The sequence below is a fragment of the Vipera berus genome (assembly GCF_964194415.1).
Source record: "Vipera berus genome assembly, chromosome: 2".
NCBI classification, from domain to species: Eukaryota; Metazoa; Chordata; class Lepidosauria; order Squamata; family Viperidae; genus Vipera; species Vipera berus.
This window is the reverse complement of record NC_138203.1, coordinates 43218229-43231975: the sequence shown is the minus strand read 5'-3', so window position 1 is coordinate 43231975 and position 13747 is coordinate 43218229. Positions and strand designations below refer to the sequence as shown.

Below are 13747 nucleotides of genomic sequence, written 5' to 3'. Positions count from 1 at the left end.
CAAAACCAGAAGCAAAATGGTGAATTTTTTGGAAAATGCCCCAGAGGTCTGGGTTTGGCCAGATCGGGAGGAACAAGATTAGGAAAAGCCTGGTACGAAGAAGAGACCCTGAAGCTTCAGGATCACCCCGTATGCAAAAGGAAGAACAAGAGAAGTTTCGGGGGTGAGGGCAGAGGGCAGATCAGCCTCATTAGATCCCGAAGGATACGCCAACTATCGTAAAACACGGGAAAATAATGTGATATTTATATTGGCCAAAGCCTGCCATGTGCTGGTGCATTGTGAAGAGTCAGTTAATAATAATAATAATAATAATAATAATAATAATAATAATAATAATAATAATAATAATAATAATAATAATAATAATAATAAAGTTGGAAGTGACCTTGGAGGTCATCTAGTCCAACCTCCTGCTCAGGCAGGAAACCTTATACCATTTCAGGCAAATGGCTGTCCAGTCTCTTCTTAAAAACCTCCAGTGTTGGAGCATTCACCACCTCTGGAGGCAGGTTGTTCCACTGGTTAATTGTTCTAACTGTCAGGAAGTTTCTCCTTAGTTCTAGGTTGCTTCTCTCCTTGACTAGTTTCCATCCGTTGCTTCTTGTCCTGCTTTCAGGTGCTTTGGAGAATAGCTTGACTCCCTCTTCTTTGTGGTAGCCCCTGAGATATTGGATAAATAAAATATTCTCTCTTCCTCTCTTAGAACTTATAGCGCTTTTGAAGAACATGAAAAAGTTTATTGCAACATTTGGCTTTTACTTCCTATTCCGAATCTTATGTTCTTTATCAATATCAAGTTGGCATACATGAGACCATGTATTCTATCAAGGCTGAGACTAGTATATAAACAAACTTGTCAATTTTGTAATTCTATAATTATTTAATTAATTAGAAACAACAGCATAATGCAGCAGACCTTGTTGTATGCAATAAGCTGAATATTTGTACATTAAATTGGATTTGAAAAACTGTAGGGAGCAGTAAGAGCTGATTATACAAACGCAGCTTTCCTTTCCAATCCAGTGGAAAATGCAGAGGTTCATTTTCAGCTAAGCATCCTTGTCAGCAAGCCAAGTTAAGTGACACATGTATACATGTAGTATAATATATCAGATTTTAAAATGTAGCATTTCAGTATGTCAGATTTGCTCATCAACATACCTATTACTTTATTCTGTTTTGGATATGTAGTTACAATGTAAAGTGTAAAAAGAGTAAAAAAAAAGTCCAAAAAATTAAGTTTAAAAATGAAAGATATAAGAAAAATACAGCACAAGCTAATTTACATCTACATATTTAGTATATTGTTCCCCTCCATGGATTTCTGTCCTTAAAAACGATACTCATGTCCCTATACCATTTCATGAATTGTTTTTGTTCTTGAAACTTACCACTTATGGATCATATCATCAACTCCATCTTATTACAACTTTTGGTCTTCCTTTTTTTCAGACTAACCACTCTGTATACTAGTTTTGCAATTCACTCTTCAGTAATTCTGTATGGCCAAACTACCTCTAACTACTTTTGAATTAGTCATCCACTATTGCACTCAGTCACGTTCACTAATCACTCCTTGGCCCTATTTCTTCTGGTTTTACCACAGATACTTAAGTACCATATTCCCATTCCATTTTTTTTTGTTTTTGTTGACATACTTAACTCTCATGCCATATGGCAGTCAACAAATGGTTTAACAGAAATTTTTTTGCATTTTTTGCAACAAGAATATAGTACCTACCAGCATTTGCAGATCTTAAAACTTCTTGCAATTTTTCCATCTTTTATTCTGTCAAACACAGCTACTTTGATTTTTAATGTTTCAGTTTTCCTCTTCAATCTTTTTTTTGCACCATACATTCTATATAATAAATCATTTGGATTCTTAGCCAATCATAATCACATTCATGCCCCCACAAATTGTCTTCTAACGTCACCATAATTTTCATTATCAACCAACCCAGTGATGCCCTCGCCGTGATGTCCCGTTGCCTGGAGGCGCTCCAGGTCTGGATGGGGAGAAACAGGCTTCGTCTCAATCCTGCCAAGACAGTGGCTGTGCATACCGGCATCTCGGATCAACCAGACTATTCCATCTTTAACGATGGGGGGTGAGGTGTTACCCCCCGTTGATAGGGCTCGCAACTTGGGCGTCCTCCTGGATTCACGGCTCAATTTTGAAGACCACATAGGAGGCGTGACCAAGGGGGCTTTTGCCTATGTTCGCCTGGTGCGCCAGTTGCGACCCTACCTGGACCGAGATGCCCTACGCACAGTCACTCATGCGCTCGTGACCTCCCGTTTAGACTACTGCAACGCTCTCTACATGGGGCTGCCCTTGACGACCACTCGGAGGCTTCAACTGGTGCAGAATGCGGGCGCGCAAGTTGTGATGGGGGTTTCCCGATACTCCCATGTAACACCTCTACTCTGCGAGCTGCATTGGCTTCCAGTTGCCCTCCGGGTGAGATTCAAGGTGCTGGTGATGACCTATAAAGCCCTAAATGGCATGGGTCCGGGTTATCTGAGGGAACACCTGCTGCCTGCATCAAGCTCCCTTCATCCTGTGCGCTCCCACAGGCAGGGCCTTCTCAGGATACCGCCGGTTAGGGAATGCTGGCGGGTTATTCCCAGGGGAAGAGCGTTCTCTGTGGGTGCGCCAGCCCTATGGAACCAACTCCCCATGGAACTTAGGACTGCCCCCGACCTTAGCTCATTTCTCCGGGACCTGAAAACTTGGTTCTTTGAGCTGTCTGGCCCAGGCTGAGGGGTTTTAATTTTATTGGGTTTTAGTTTTAAAGTTCGGGGACTTGATTTAATTAATTGTTTTAATCTGATTTTAATTTTTGTATGTTATGTTTTTAACCTTCCCTGTAAACCGCCCTGAGTCTTACGGGAATAGGGCGGTATATAAATTTAATAAAATAAATAAATAAATAAATAAATAAATTATTTTTATTTGTATCTCGCCTTTATTATTTTTACAAATAACTCAAAGCAGCAAACATTGCCAATGCACCTTCTGCCTATTTTCCCACAACAACCCTGTGAGGTGGGCTGGGCTGAAACAGACTGGTCCAGTCATTATGCATTGTATTCATGAAATCAAATAAAGGGCAATACATATGCAATGATGAACCATCATTTACTAAGCATCCCATTTATTCCTCAAACATGCTTAATGTCATGGTTCCGAAAAAGACAAATAAAGCGGAACTCTGAGGCATGCACATTCGTCAAAGAACATGTTTATTAGATTCAAAGTATCAGCACATCAAAAGTGAAACCAAGTCTGAAGACACAAGTAACAATTCCCCAATACAAAATTTAAAAATCCCTCCCCTAAAACTATGCAAGCAACTTGGCTTCCCAATACATCTTGGCGGGCCTTTTACGCAACGCCCAGTCTGCAGTCTCTGGTTCCCACGGGACAAAAGATTATTTAGACTAGCATGACACATGCCTCTCCATGGAATACAATTTTTATTTCAAACTAGATAGAAAGATGGTTTTGATTGACATAAAAGGGCCATACAATTCTTTAATCTTGTTATTTTTATTAAATGGAATACTAGGACATAAGTTTCTTCTCTTGGAAAGAGTCAATTTCCCAAGAGGAAAGAATCACAACTATACGAGACCCAATTCTTAGGTTACACCCCACTCCAAACACAACTCGAACCACACCAGTTCTGTTATCAACATAAGTTAGGTAGAAACTGTCCTACCTACCCAAGAATAGCTTCAAGCTTCTTGCACTATACAGAAGAAATTTGAGAATTTGAACCTTGACTTTACCATAAATTTTATTTGCATTTGAAACTCTTTTGCAACAGCTTCATTATTAGAGCTTTCATAGCCTTAGAACTTTTTGTATCAATTTCTTGCCTAGCCAGTCTAAAGCAGCTTGACAGGCATCCTGCATTCAAGCTAGAACAAGCCATATAGGTAAAAACCAACAGTGAGCAAGGATTTATCTCGAATTGTGTCAATATATTTTACTTTTAGAAAGCTCACGTTACATTAGCAGCTTACTCTTAATACAGAAGTAAATTCCATTAAGTTTTGCTGGGCTTATTTTAACAGGATAGGATTTCAACACTGTCATCCAAAAGCTTAGGACCTGGTCAATGTGTGTGTTTGTGTGTGTGCTATGAAAAAAACAAAACTTAAATTGCTAATTTTTAAAATCAAGTTGTATCCCAGACAGCTATGGTTTTGTTTTTTTAAAAAAATCAACTGGTACTTTTTCCCCTCTGATAAGCTTACGGAAAAAATATGTGATTCTGTTTCTAGGGAAAGCAGTTGCAAATCTTCCAAGAGATTTTAATACATCAAGATTTCAAATCACTATTTCTTTTAAAAAAAAAAATATTTTCTTCAACAGGTTTCTGATGCACGGCCATATTTTTTGGCAGATACACCACCGAGCAAGCAAGCAAACAAGCGGTCGTAGAATCTGTAGAAGAAAGTGGGGGGGCGCTAAGGGGATGATTTCATTCAGATGTGAAGGCAGCTTCACAAAGTATGCAGGAGAAACCTGGGCTCAGTTCAGGTAGGTGTGAAAGGCTTCGACTGTCGCTGACCTGGAGGTGGAGGGGGGGAGGCTTTGAGGGGGTGGGCAGAGCAGAGGCGCGAAGGGTCTATCTCTCCTGGAGTGCCCACCCACGGTGAGTGGCAGGTGACAGGCAGAGCCCCTATATATCCCGCCGAGGCACGTCCAGCCACACACAATCCTGGCGGCTGCTTTCTAAAGACTAAAGTTTGTTCCCAGTTTGGCGGCCAGAGGGAGCCATGGCTGATGCGCTCGAGCCAGAAAGCCAAGCTCTGGGAGCCAACTTGTCCAGCCCTCAGCATCCCGCCTGGAACTTGAATTTTTCTTTCCCCTCTCGCTGGGCTTTGCCCGGACAGTCTGCCCAGACCATCGGGGCGGGCGCGATCATGCTGCTAGCGCTGGTGGGCAACTGCCTGTTGTTGTACCGACTCCGTTGCGGAGGGTGCTGCTGCGGAGGTGGGTTCAGGAGGCGGCGGAAGATGGATTTCCTCCTGGCGCACTTGGCTATAGCCGATCTCTACGGATGCGGGCTGGCGTTGCTCTCCCAGCTGCCTCCGGCAGAGGACGATCACGTTGCAGACCCGGGAGACGCGGGATGGCCGTCCGGAGACACCACCTGCCGCTTGCTCCGCTTCCTGCAAGGCTCGGGGCTGCTGGCGCCGTCGCACATGCTGGTTCTTATCGCGCTCGAGCGACAGCGCTTGGCCAACGGCCCTCCGCCCCCTCAGGAATCGCTGCCGCCTTTCGTGCTCGCCCGGAGCGCCCTGGCCGCGCTGGGCTGGCTCTTGGCTTTGCTGCTCGCCCTGCCTCAACTCTTCGTTTACAGGCTGGCCCCGTCGCAGCCCGGAGGCCGCTGCCTCAGCATCTTCCCTCAGCTGCCCCGATGGCACGGACAGGTCTACGCCGTGTACGAAGCCATGACGGGTTTCGTAGCTCCCGCCTGCCTCTTGGGCAGGACCTGCAGCCGCATCCTCGCCACCCTCAGCGCTTCTGGAGCCGAGGAAGAGGAGCCGTCGCAAGAAGGACCCGGCGGCAGCGCCGGACCCTGTCGCCTTGAGCTGCCTGGCGTCGCCGGCCCCGCCCCGCCATTTCTCCTGCGGCTTCTGCCGATCTCCAAGTGCGCTTCCCGCTCGCCGTCCGCGCCACGAAGCCTGCCCCGCGCCCGTATCAGGGCGCTGCAGCTGACTTTGGCCCTCGCCGCGCTGTTCGCGCTCTGCGGTTTCCCGCGTTTTCTTGTGGAGCTGGCCTTAGCTTTTGCTTTTCCCGAGGGCGACACCCACGAAGCCCGGACGACCCTGAGCAACATGATGGCAGCCACCAACAGCGCCGTCAATCCCTACGTTTGCCTCTTATTCCAGAGCTACCAGCCCTGGGCGCGGCGGCTCCAGCGCAGCCTCTGCCGATGCCCCGATGGACAACCCAGACGGCAAGCTCGCCACCGGCAGCGACTGTCGCCAAGGGCGGCCGCGGATCGGGCTGAACTTTGGCTCTGCCCCTGCCAGACTAAGACGCCTGCCATCGCAACGGCCATCCAGCTAGAGAAGGAGGAGAGCCGGGCTGTTTGCGAGAGCAGATTCTAACATCGAGGGCCGAATTTGAAGGAGGCTTCATTTGCTGTTACAGTCTATGGCAGGGGTAGGCAACCTCCGCTCTTTTATGACTCATGGACTTCAACTCCCAGAATTCCTGAGTCAGCTATGCTGACTCAGGAATTCTGGGAGTTGAAGTCCATGAGTCATAAAAGAGCCGAGGTTGCCTACCCCTGGTCTATGGAGAGCGGAAAGTTGAAGAAAGGAGAAGGGAGCTTTTTACACTTAGGATGGCTTTAAGTCTGTTTGGGCCTTTGACACCATGTGCTCCACTGACTTTAAGAGTAAAATAAAAGATTCCAGGGGGCTGGCTTGCTTGCCTGCAGGTCGTGTGTTCAAGGTTTTACCCTGAAAAACAAGAGAAAGGAAAAGATACTCTGCACTCGCTCAAGAGCCCACTTTTAAGCTTTTTAGTTCTTTCTAATTGCTTATCCAGTTGTAGGAATTTAAGCTCATATAAAACTACGTTACCGTTGTAAATGAATTCTAGCTTGACTGATCTGGATGTAGACAAATCAGAAATTGTGCTTGCTTGTTTTGTGCACAGAACAAATATGGGAAGGTTAGCCAGACAATTCTAGGTAGGCCATAGAGCTGTGAGACAAAATACCGTAGGACTTGTGCTTGTTTGACTTTTTGGGCAAAGCTATGGAAACATCTTACTGGCAAGGAGGAAAGGTTGCTGCATCTTGGCCTTGTCTCCTCTTCCCTACACAATTTGTGAGCCAGTCCATCCACCAATGTACCTGAAGCCTTTACTGCTCTGCTGCTGTACTTCTGTCAGCCAGTCCCTGGATCATTTCACTCTCTCTTTTTCACTTAGCTGTTTCCAATTGCCTGGCATTTTCCTTACTGTCCCCCAATCCAGAATGTTTCTGCCCAGAGGGTATTCTGGGCTTGTGTTTAAATCCAGTCCATGCTAAGACTAAACACATATATGCTAGTGTAGGCATTGACCATCAATACAACATATCCCTAGTTTTATTTTCCATATTTCCAGACAGAGCTAGAGAAACAAGGCTTTTGTTGCTATGCAAAGAGATTGTATTATTAATGCCTTCTGACATTTAGTTATATTCCACATATTCATTGCAAATAAATGTCCAGTATAAAATGAGACATACAGTTTATTATAATAAAAGTGCTTTCTGTTCATTGTAAAGGGCTTTACTTATTTACCTAATATATATTATGAATCCAAAGAAAGGCTGCATTATTGATATAAACGCATATGTAAACAAAGACAAAAATCAACTGCAGAAATTGAAAGCTTTCAATAATGTTTTATAGAAATCCATCTCCTTTGCAATTAAATATTAGTAGCATTACTTTAGCTATAAATATATATCTTGTTTATAAGCAACCAACATTGGCAATTGCAGATAGTGTAACAATATTTTTACTTCTGAAAGCTAAGATTGAAGGTAGGCTACAAGATTTAAGCAAACCTTGGAAATCTACAGGTGAAACTCGAAAACTTAGAATATCGTGCAAAAGTTCATTTATTTCAGTAATGCAACTTAAAAGGGGAAACTAATATATGAGATAGACTCATTACATGCAAAGCAAGATAGTTCAAGCTGTGATTTGTCATAATTGTGATGATTATGGCTTACAGCTCATGAAAACCCCAAATCCACAATCTCAATAAATTAGAATATTGTGAAAAGGTGCAATATTCTAGGCTCAAAGTGTCCCACTCTAATCAGCTAATTAAGCCATAACACCTGCAAAGGGTTCCTGAGCCTTTAAATGGTCTCTCAGTCTGGTTCAGTAGGAATCACAATCATGGGGAAGACTGCTGACCTGACAGTTGTGCAGAAAACCATCATCAACACCCTCCATAAGGAGGGAAAGCCTCAAAAGTTAATTGCAAAAGAAGTTGGATGTTCCCAAAGGGCTGTATCAAAGCAGATTAATAGAAAGTTATGTGGAAGGGAAAAGTGTGGAAGAAAAAGGTGCACAAGCAGCAGGGATGACCGCAGCCTGGAGAGGATTGTCAGGAAAAGGCCATTCAAAAGAGTTGGGGACTTTCACAAGGAGTGGACTGAGGCTGGAGTCAGTACATCAAGAGCCACCACACACAGACGGATCCTGGACATGGGCTTCAAATGTCGTATTCCTCTTATCAAGCCGCTCCTGAACAACAATGTCAGAAGCGTCTTACCTGGGCTAAAGAAAAACAGACCTGGTCTGTTGCTCAGTGGTCCAAAGTCCTCTTTTCTGATGAGAGCAACTTTTGCATCTCATTTGGAAACCAAGGACCCAGAGTCTGGAGGAAGAATGGAGAGGCACACACTGCAAGATGCTTCAAGTCCAGTGTGAAGTTTCCACAGTCTGTGTTGATTTGGGGAGCGATGTCATCTGCTGGTGTTGGTCCACTGTGCTTTATTAAGTCCAGGGTCAACGCAGCCGTCTACCAGGAGATTTTGGAGCACTTCATGCTTCCTTCTGCAGACGAGCTTTATGGGGATGCTGACTTCATTTTCCAGCAGGACTTGGCACCTGCCCACACTGCCAAAAGCACCAAAACCTGGTTCAATGACCGTGGGATTACTGTGCTTGATTGGCCAGCAAACTCACCTGACCTGAACCCCATAGAGAATCTATGGGGCATTGCCAAGAGAAAGATGAGACCGACATGAGACCGAACAATGCAGAAGAGCTGAAGGCCGCTATTGAAGCATCCTGGTCTTCCATAACACCTCAGCAGTGCCACAAGCTGATAGCTTCCATGGCACGCCGCATTGAGGCAGTAATTGCTGCAAAAGGGGCCCAAACCAAGTACTGAGTACATATGCATGCTTATACTTTTCAGAGGTCCGATATTGTTCTATGTACACTCCTTGTTTTATTGATTGCATGTAATATTCTAATTTTCTGAGATTGTGGATTTGGGGTTTTCATGAGCTGTACACCATAATCATCACAATTATGACAAATCACGGCTTGAACTATCTTGCTTTGCATGTAATGAGTCTATCTCATATGTTAGTTTCCCCTTTTAAGTTGCATTACTGAAATAAATGAACTTTTTTTTTATTTAAAAAGTTTTACAATACATTTTAACTTTAATCCCCCCCTCCCCCACCCCCATCTAACCCTCCCTATCCCTCTCCCCCATTCCCACCTCCCCCCCCCCGACTTCCCAGAGCTAAATACAGGGTATAAAAACGAAAAACAAACATAAGCATCCATATGCTATCAACAATAAACTATTAATTCTATCACCCTCTGGCTCATGTAAAATGATTACAAACAGTAATAATATTACAGATAAGAAAAAAAAGGAAGAAAACAGAAAAGGAATTTTACTCAAATGCTAAATAAAATTTCTTAATGCCAACCCTTATTCATATTAATTTCAAAGAAAAAACTTTCATCTACTATTTACATTCTCCCACATTTCTCTAATTTCTAGACAAATTCTCAATTACGCGCCAAAAGCGCCTATCTCTATTAACCTTATTAATCTCCAACCAAACTGAACTATAATCAAAAATAGTTCTTGCATATATCACGCCAAATGTCTCGCAGTTCCAGATCATCCATCTATACGTCTAGGACACCATTCCAATCTCCAATAAGAATAAGATAAAAAATTTAAAAAAATTATAATCCAATTAGGTAACCTTTGTTTATAGTAAGTTAAGAAAAATCAACTTGTTGTTGATTAGAAGCTTGCGTACAAATACTTTTAGTCCACAACCCTAATATACGTTTCTTGCAAACAGATAACATCAGTCTTAAATTGTTTTAAATATTAAAAAGCTTTCTTTCTCCTCTATGATGAATTCAATCCATTGACATTCTAATTAGAAATTTAGTCACCAATCATGACACTCCAAAGCTTTTGGAGCATATCTGAAATGACCCCTTCAACTTCTTTAGACCGCGCCCCTCCCACAGCTTCACTGTAAGTACGCTTTGGAGGTTCCATAACTTTCTGCTGGTCTTGCTCTTGCTCTCGTCTCGCTCGTCTTAGGGCGGCATGCGTCATCCTCTGCTCTCCTGCAGCAACCGATGAGACTGTAACTTGATCCCCTCCAGCACCATTCTCCTCTGTCTGTCTATCTGCAACCTCTTGAAGCTTTCCCTCACCATATCCCTTTGCAGCTTCCAGAAGTGGTAGGGGGATTGCTTTTAACACATTGCTATAAAAATCACGTGCCTGGGCCACAGTAACCAAACGATGTCTTTTACCTTCATGCATCACCACCAGTCCAACTGGAATCTCCCATCTGAACTTAATATCACATTTCTTAAGTTCCTGTACAAGAAATGCAAAATCTTTCCTTCTCTTTAAAATCTTCGGAGGAATCTCTTTTAAAACCAAGACTTCTTGCTCAGCAACTACCAATTTAGTATCATAAACAGCTTGAATGACTTCATCTCTAATTACTCTCTTTGTAAAATAGACCACCACATCTCTGGGTAACTTCCTCTGTCTTGCAATCCATGAATTTACACGAAAAATTTTATCCATACTTCCCTCAATTTCAGATGCTGGCTGGCCCAATACCGCTTCCAAAGCTTCAGAGATCAGCTGCTTTAAATCTTCTTTAGAATTCTCCTTTAAGCCCCTAATTCTAATAGCATACTGCATCTGATGATACTGAGCGAGGCTCAATTCTCCATCCACTTTATCCCTTATATTTTCATTCTCTAATACCTTTGCTTCTAATATAGAGTTCTTTTGACTGAGATCCTCCACTTTTGCATCCAGCTGTTGCACACATTCAGCTACACTTTCAATCATAGACAACATGTCTACCCTCATTGCTCTAAACTTCTCTTCCATCTTCTTCTCCAACTTCTCCTCCAGCTTTTTCAACTTTTCATCCATCATATCAGATATTAATTGTGAATGCTTTTCAAGGGCATCTTGTAAATCCTTAAGCGTCAACGCCGGAGGAGGTACAGGAGGAAGCAAAGCTTGCAACGAGGTCTGTTGCACCGGGGAAAACCCCGCATTCCGAAGAGCTTTAGAAGTTTTGGCCGCCATCTTTCATCACTTTCACTTATTGCGCACTTTCACTTTAAAGCTATAAAATCCGTTGAGCTAGAGAGTAAAAATAAAAGTCCACATCACCTTAACCTCCTGTACCGCTCTGCCTGCATCTTTATACTCAAAAGTATTCCTTCTGGCAGGGGTGGTTGCTAACGCCTGGCTCTGCTCCAAAAATCACGGAGCAGAGACACTGCGCAGCTCGGAGCAACCCAGGCTTCGGGGGGGCTCAATCCTTCAGCCGCCCAAACTCTCAGTTCAGGCGGCCCCGGAGAGCTCAACCCCTACCTGGGGCCTCACCCCCTCCTCTTCTCCCGAGGAGGGGGCTTCAAATCCATCTAAACAGCTGATCGGCGCTGTTTACGATGGAAAAACACAGCTGCGGAGCGGACAGCCCGGAGGCGGCTGTCTTCGGCGCCGCATCGCCACCGGAAGTCTGAAATAAATGAACTTTTGCACGATATTCTAATTTTTTGAGTTTCACCTGTACGTGACTATAAAGCAGTATCAAAAGGAATTCATCCTGTCAGTCATTTTTTGAACAATTTGCTTCTGAACTGACTGTAATATGGCAAGTTAATGTTCTACTTACGGTATATCCCGCACCCCACCCCAATGTTTTCCACAATAAAAAGGTACAACAAACTTTTATGCAGTGCTTTTAACCAGACTTGTTCTCTATCCATTCTGTTTTAATCACTCCATATCAAATGGCATTAGAATGGCTACAATGGTACATTAAAAATAGGAAAAAAATAGAATATGTAAAATGGATAAAATCAAATCCAGGATATGAAAGCATAAGGATGATTGAAATCAATCCCAAAGGTGCTTTTCAAATGGCAACTGAACGTACTTGTTTTTTTCCTTGAAAACCTTTTGCTTCTCATCCAAGAAGCTTCTTCAGTCTTCTTTTTCAGAAAACTGAAGAAGCTTCTTGGATGAAAAGCAAAATGTTTTTAAGGAAATAAATTTAAGAAAGTCAAGTTGCCTTTTGAAAAGCACTTTTGAGACAACCATGACTTGAATGATTGAGAATCTCCATAGACATTAAAATGAATCATTGACAACAAATACAGATCAGAACAAAATCCAGCTTGTTTATTAATGTTGAAATCAACGTCAGCTACTGATTCATATGTTCCTTTCAGAGGCAAAATTACACATTTTAGTACATCTAAGATAAGATTTTGGGAAGTAGTGAGGGATGATGGCAGCTCAGGAAGAACAGAAATTATTTTTCTCATAACAGGAGCAATGAAAATTTTTTGGCATGGCTTTCCTTTCCTATTTGCTTTCTTTTTGAAAGACTGACTTGACCAATGATTTTATTCCCCATGTTCAAATAATTATTAGGCCCAATATCATGGCCATGTAAGCTACAATGTGAATTCAGATTGTCCTAGCCAACTAGTCTTGGTAAGATGGTATTATGAGTATCAGTGGACTTGTAGATGTCTCTTTTAGGGCCTACCATGGCCCCAATTCCTCACTAATGTTGAAATAATTTATTCTTTTTAAAGGACTAAATAATAGCTGTATTTTGCTACAAAGCAAAGTGCTATTTTCCAGTATTTTTTCCCCAAGAATCCCATTGGGTGCTACATGGAGCTCATAAATATTTCCAGAACATAAACACTGCATCCACCCATGGTTCAGTGTGTGGCTTGGAAGCATTTTCTTTCCACCCCTTAAATGGGATAAAAATAAGCTGCGATTGGTAGATACTATCCAGAAAGGAAAGAAGGGCAGGAAGCATTATCACCTATTTGCATACTATAAATGAATACTTCTTGGTTGGCTATTTCCTATACAGCAGTTGTTATGCGAAATGTGCATACAATGCAATCCAAATTACAAAAGTATCCACCAGTGTCCCAAAAGGTTGACAATTTGTCTTACAGAGAAGAAAAACAGCTGGTGAAATTTATGGTCTAAACGCAAAAGTACTATTGTTCAGGCCACCAAAAAATCAAATTCAAAAGTTTGTGTGATGTATAATTTGCGAAAACAAGAGATAAAGATGGGAAAAACCAAAGCAAGAAGCACTGAAAGCCACTGAAACCTCTCTTTGACTATGGCTTAAAAGGAGACACAAAGTTCTGAATATGAACATTTTATTATGACAAAGTGGGACAGGCAAATTCAGCAGAAGAGAGGGGCATTCTTTTCTTTTTGAAAGATGTCCATCTAATTAGGATTTTTTAAACTTCACATGTGCTTCTTCACTACTCTAACCTAGTGTTTCTCAACCTTGGAAACTCTTTTAAGATGCATAGATTTCAACTCCCAGAATTCATACAGACTTTATGGATATATTCATGTATTTTTCTTGATAACAGTAATTCTAGGTTTTTTTACTCTGAAGTTAGCCTTGTGGTTTCTTAATGGCCTCCCATCAAAGTGTTAATCAGGGCCTACCCTGTCTAACGTTTGACCACGGACAAGGCCCAACCAGGGACTGCCTTCTTCTAAGACCTTAATGGAAAGACTTGCTATCTAGGAAGTAGAAAGCTTTAACATCCAAATATGAATGAAATCCTATATTTCTGTTTTCTGAGCGTTCATACTGTAATGACTGGTGTACACCTT

At 42.5% G+C, this 13747-nt stretch overlaps 1 protein-coding gene across 1 annotated transcript; it reads left to right on the top strand.

Moving 5' to 3' along the window:
* Positions 1–4797: 4797 nt before the first annotated feature.
* Positions 4798–6138, top strand: GPR150 (G protein-coupled receptor 150; the record flags this gene model as incomplete). Its single annotated transcript, XM_081321910.1, has 1 exon — positions 4798–6138. One exon carries the CDS (start codon positions 4798–4800, stop codon positions 6136–6138), a length of 1341 nt encoding a protein of 446 aa, XP_081178036.1.
* Positions 6139–13747: the final 7609 nt, after the last annotated feature.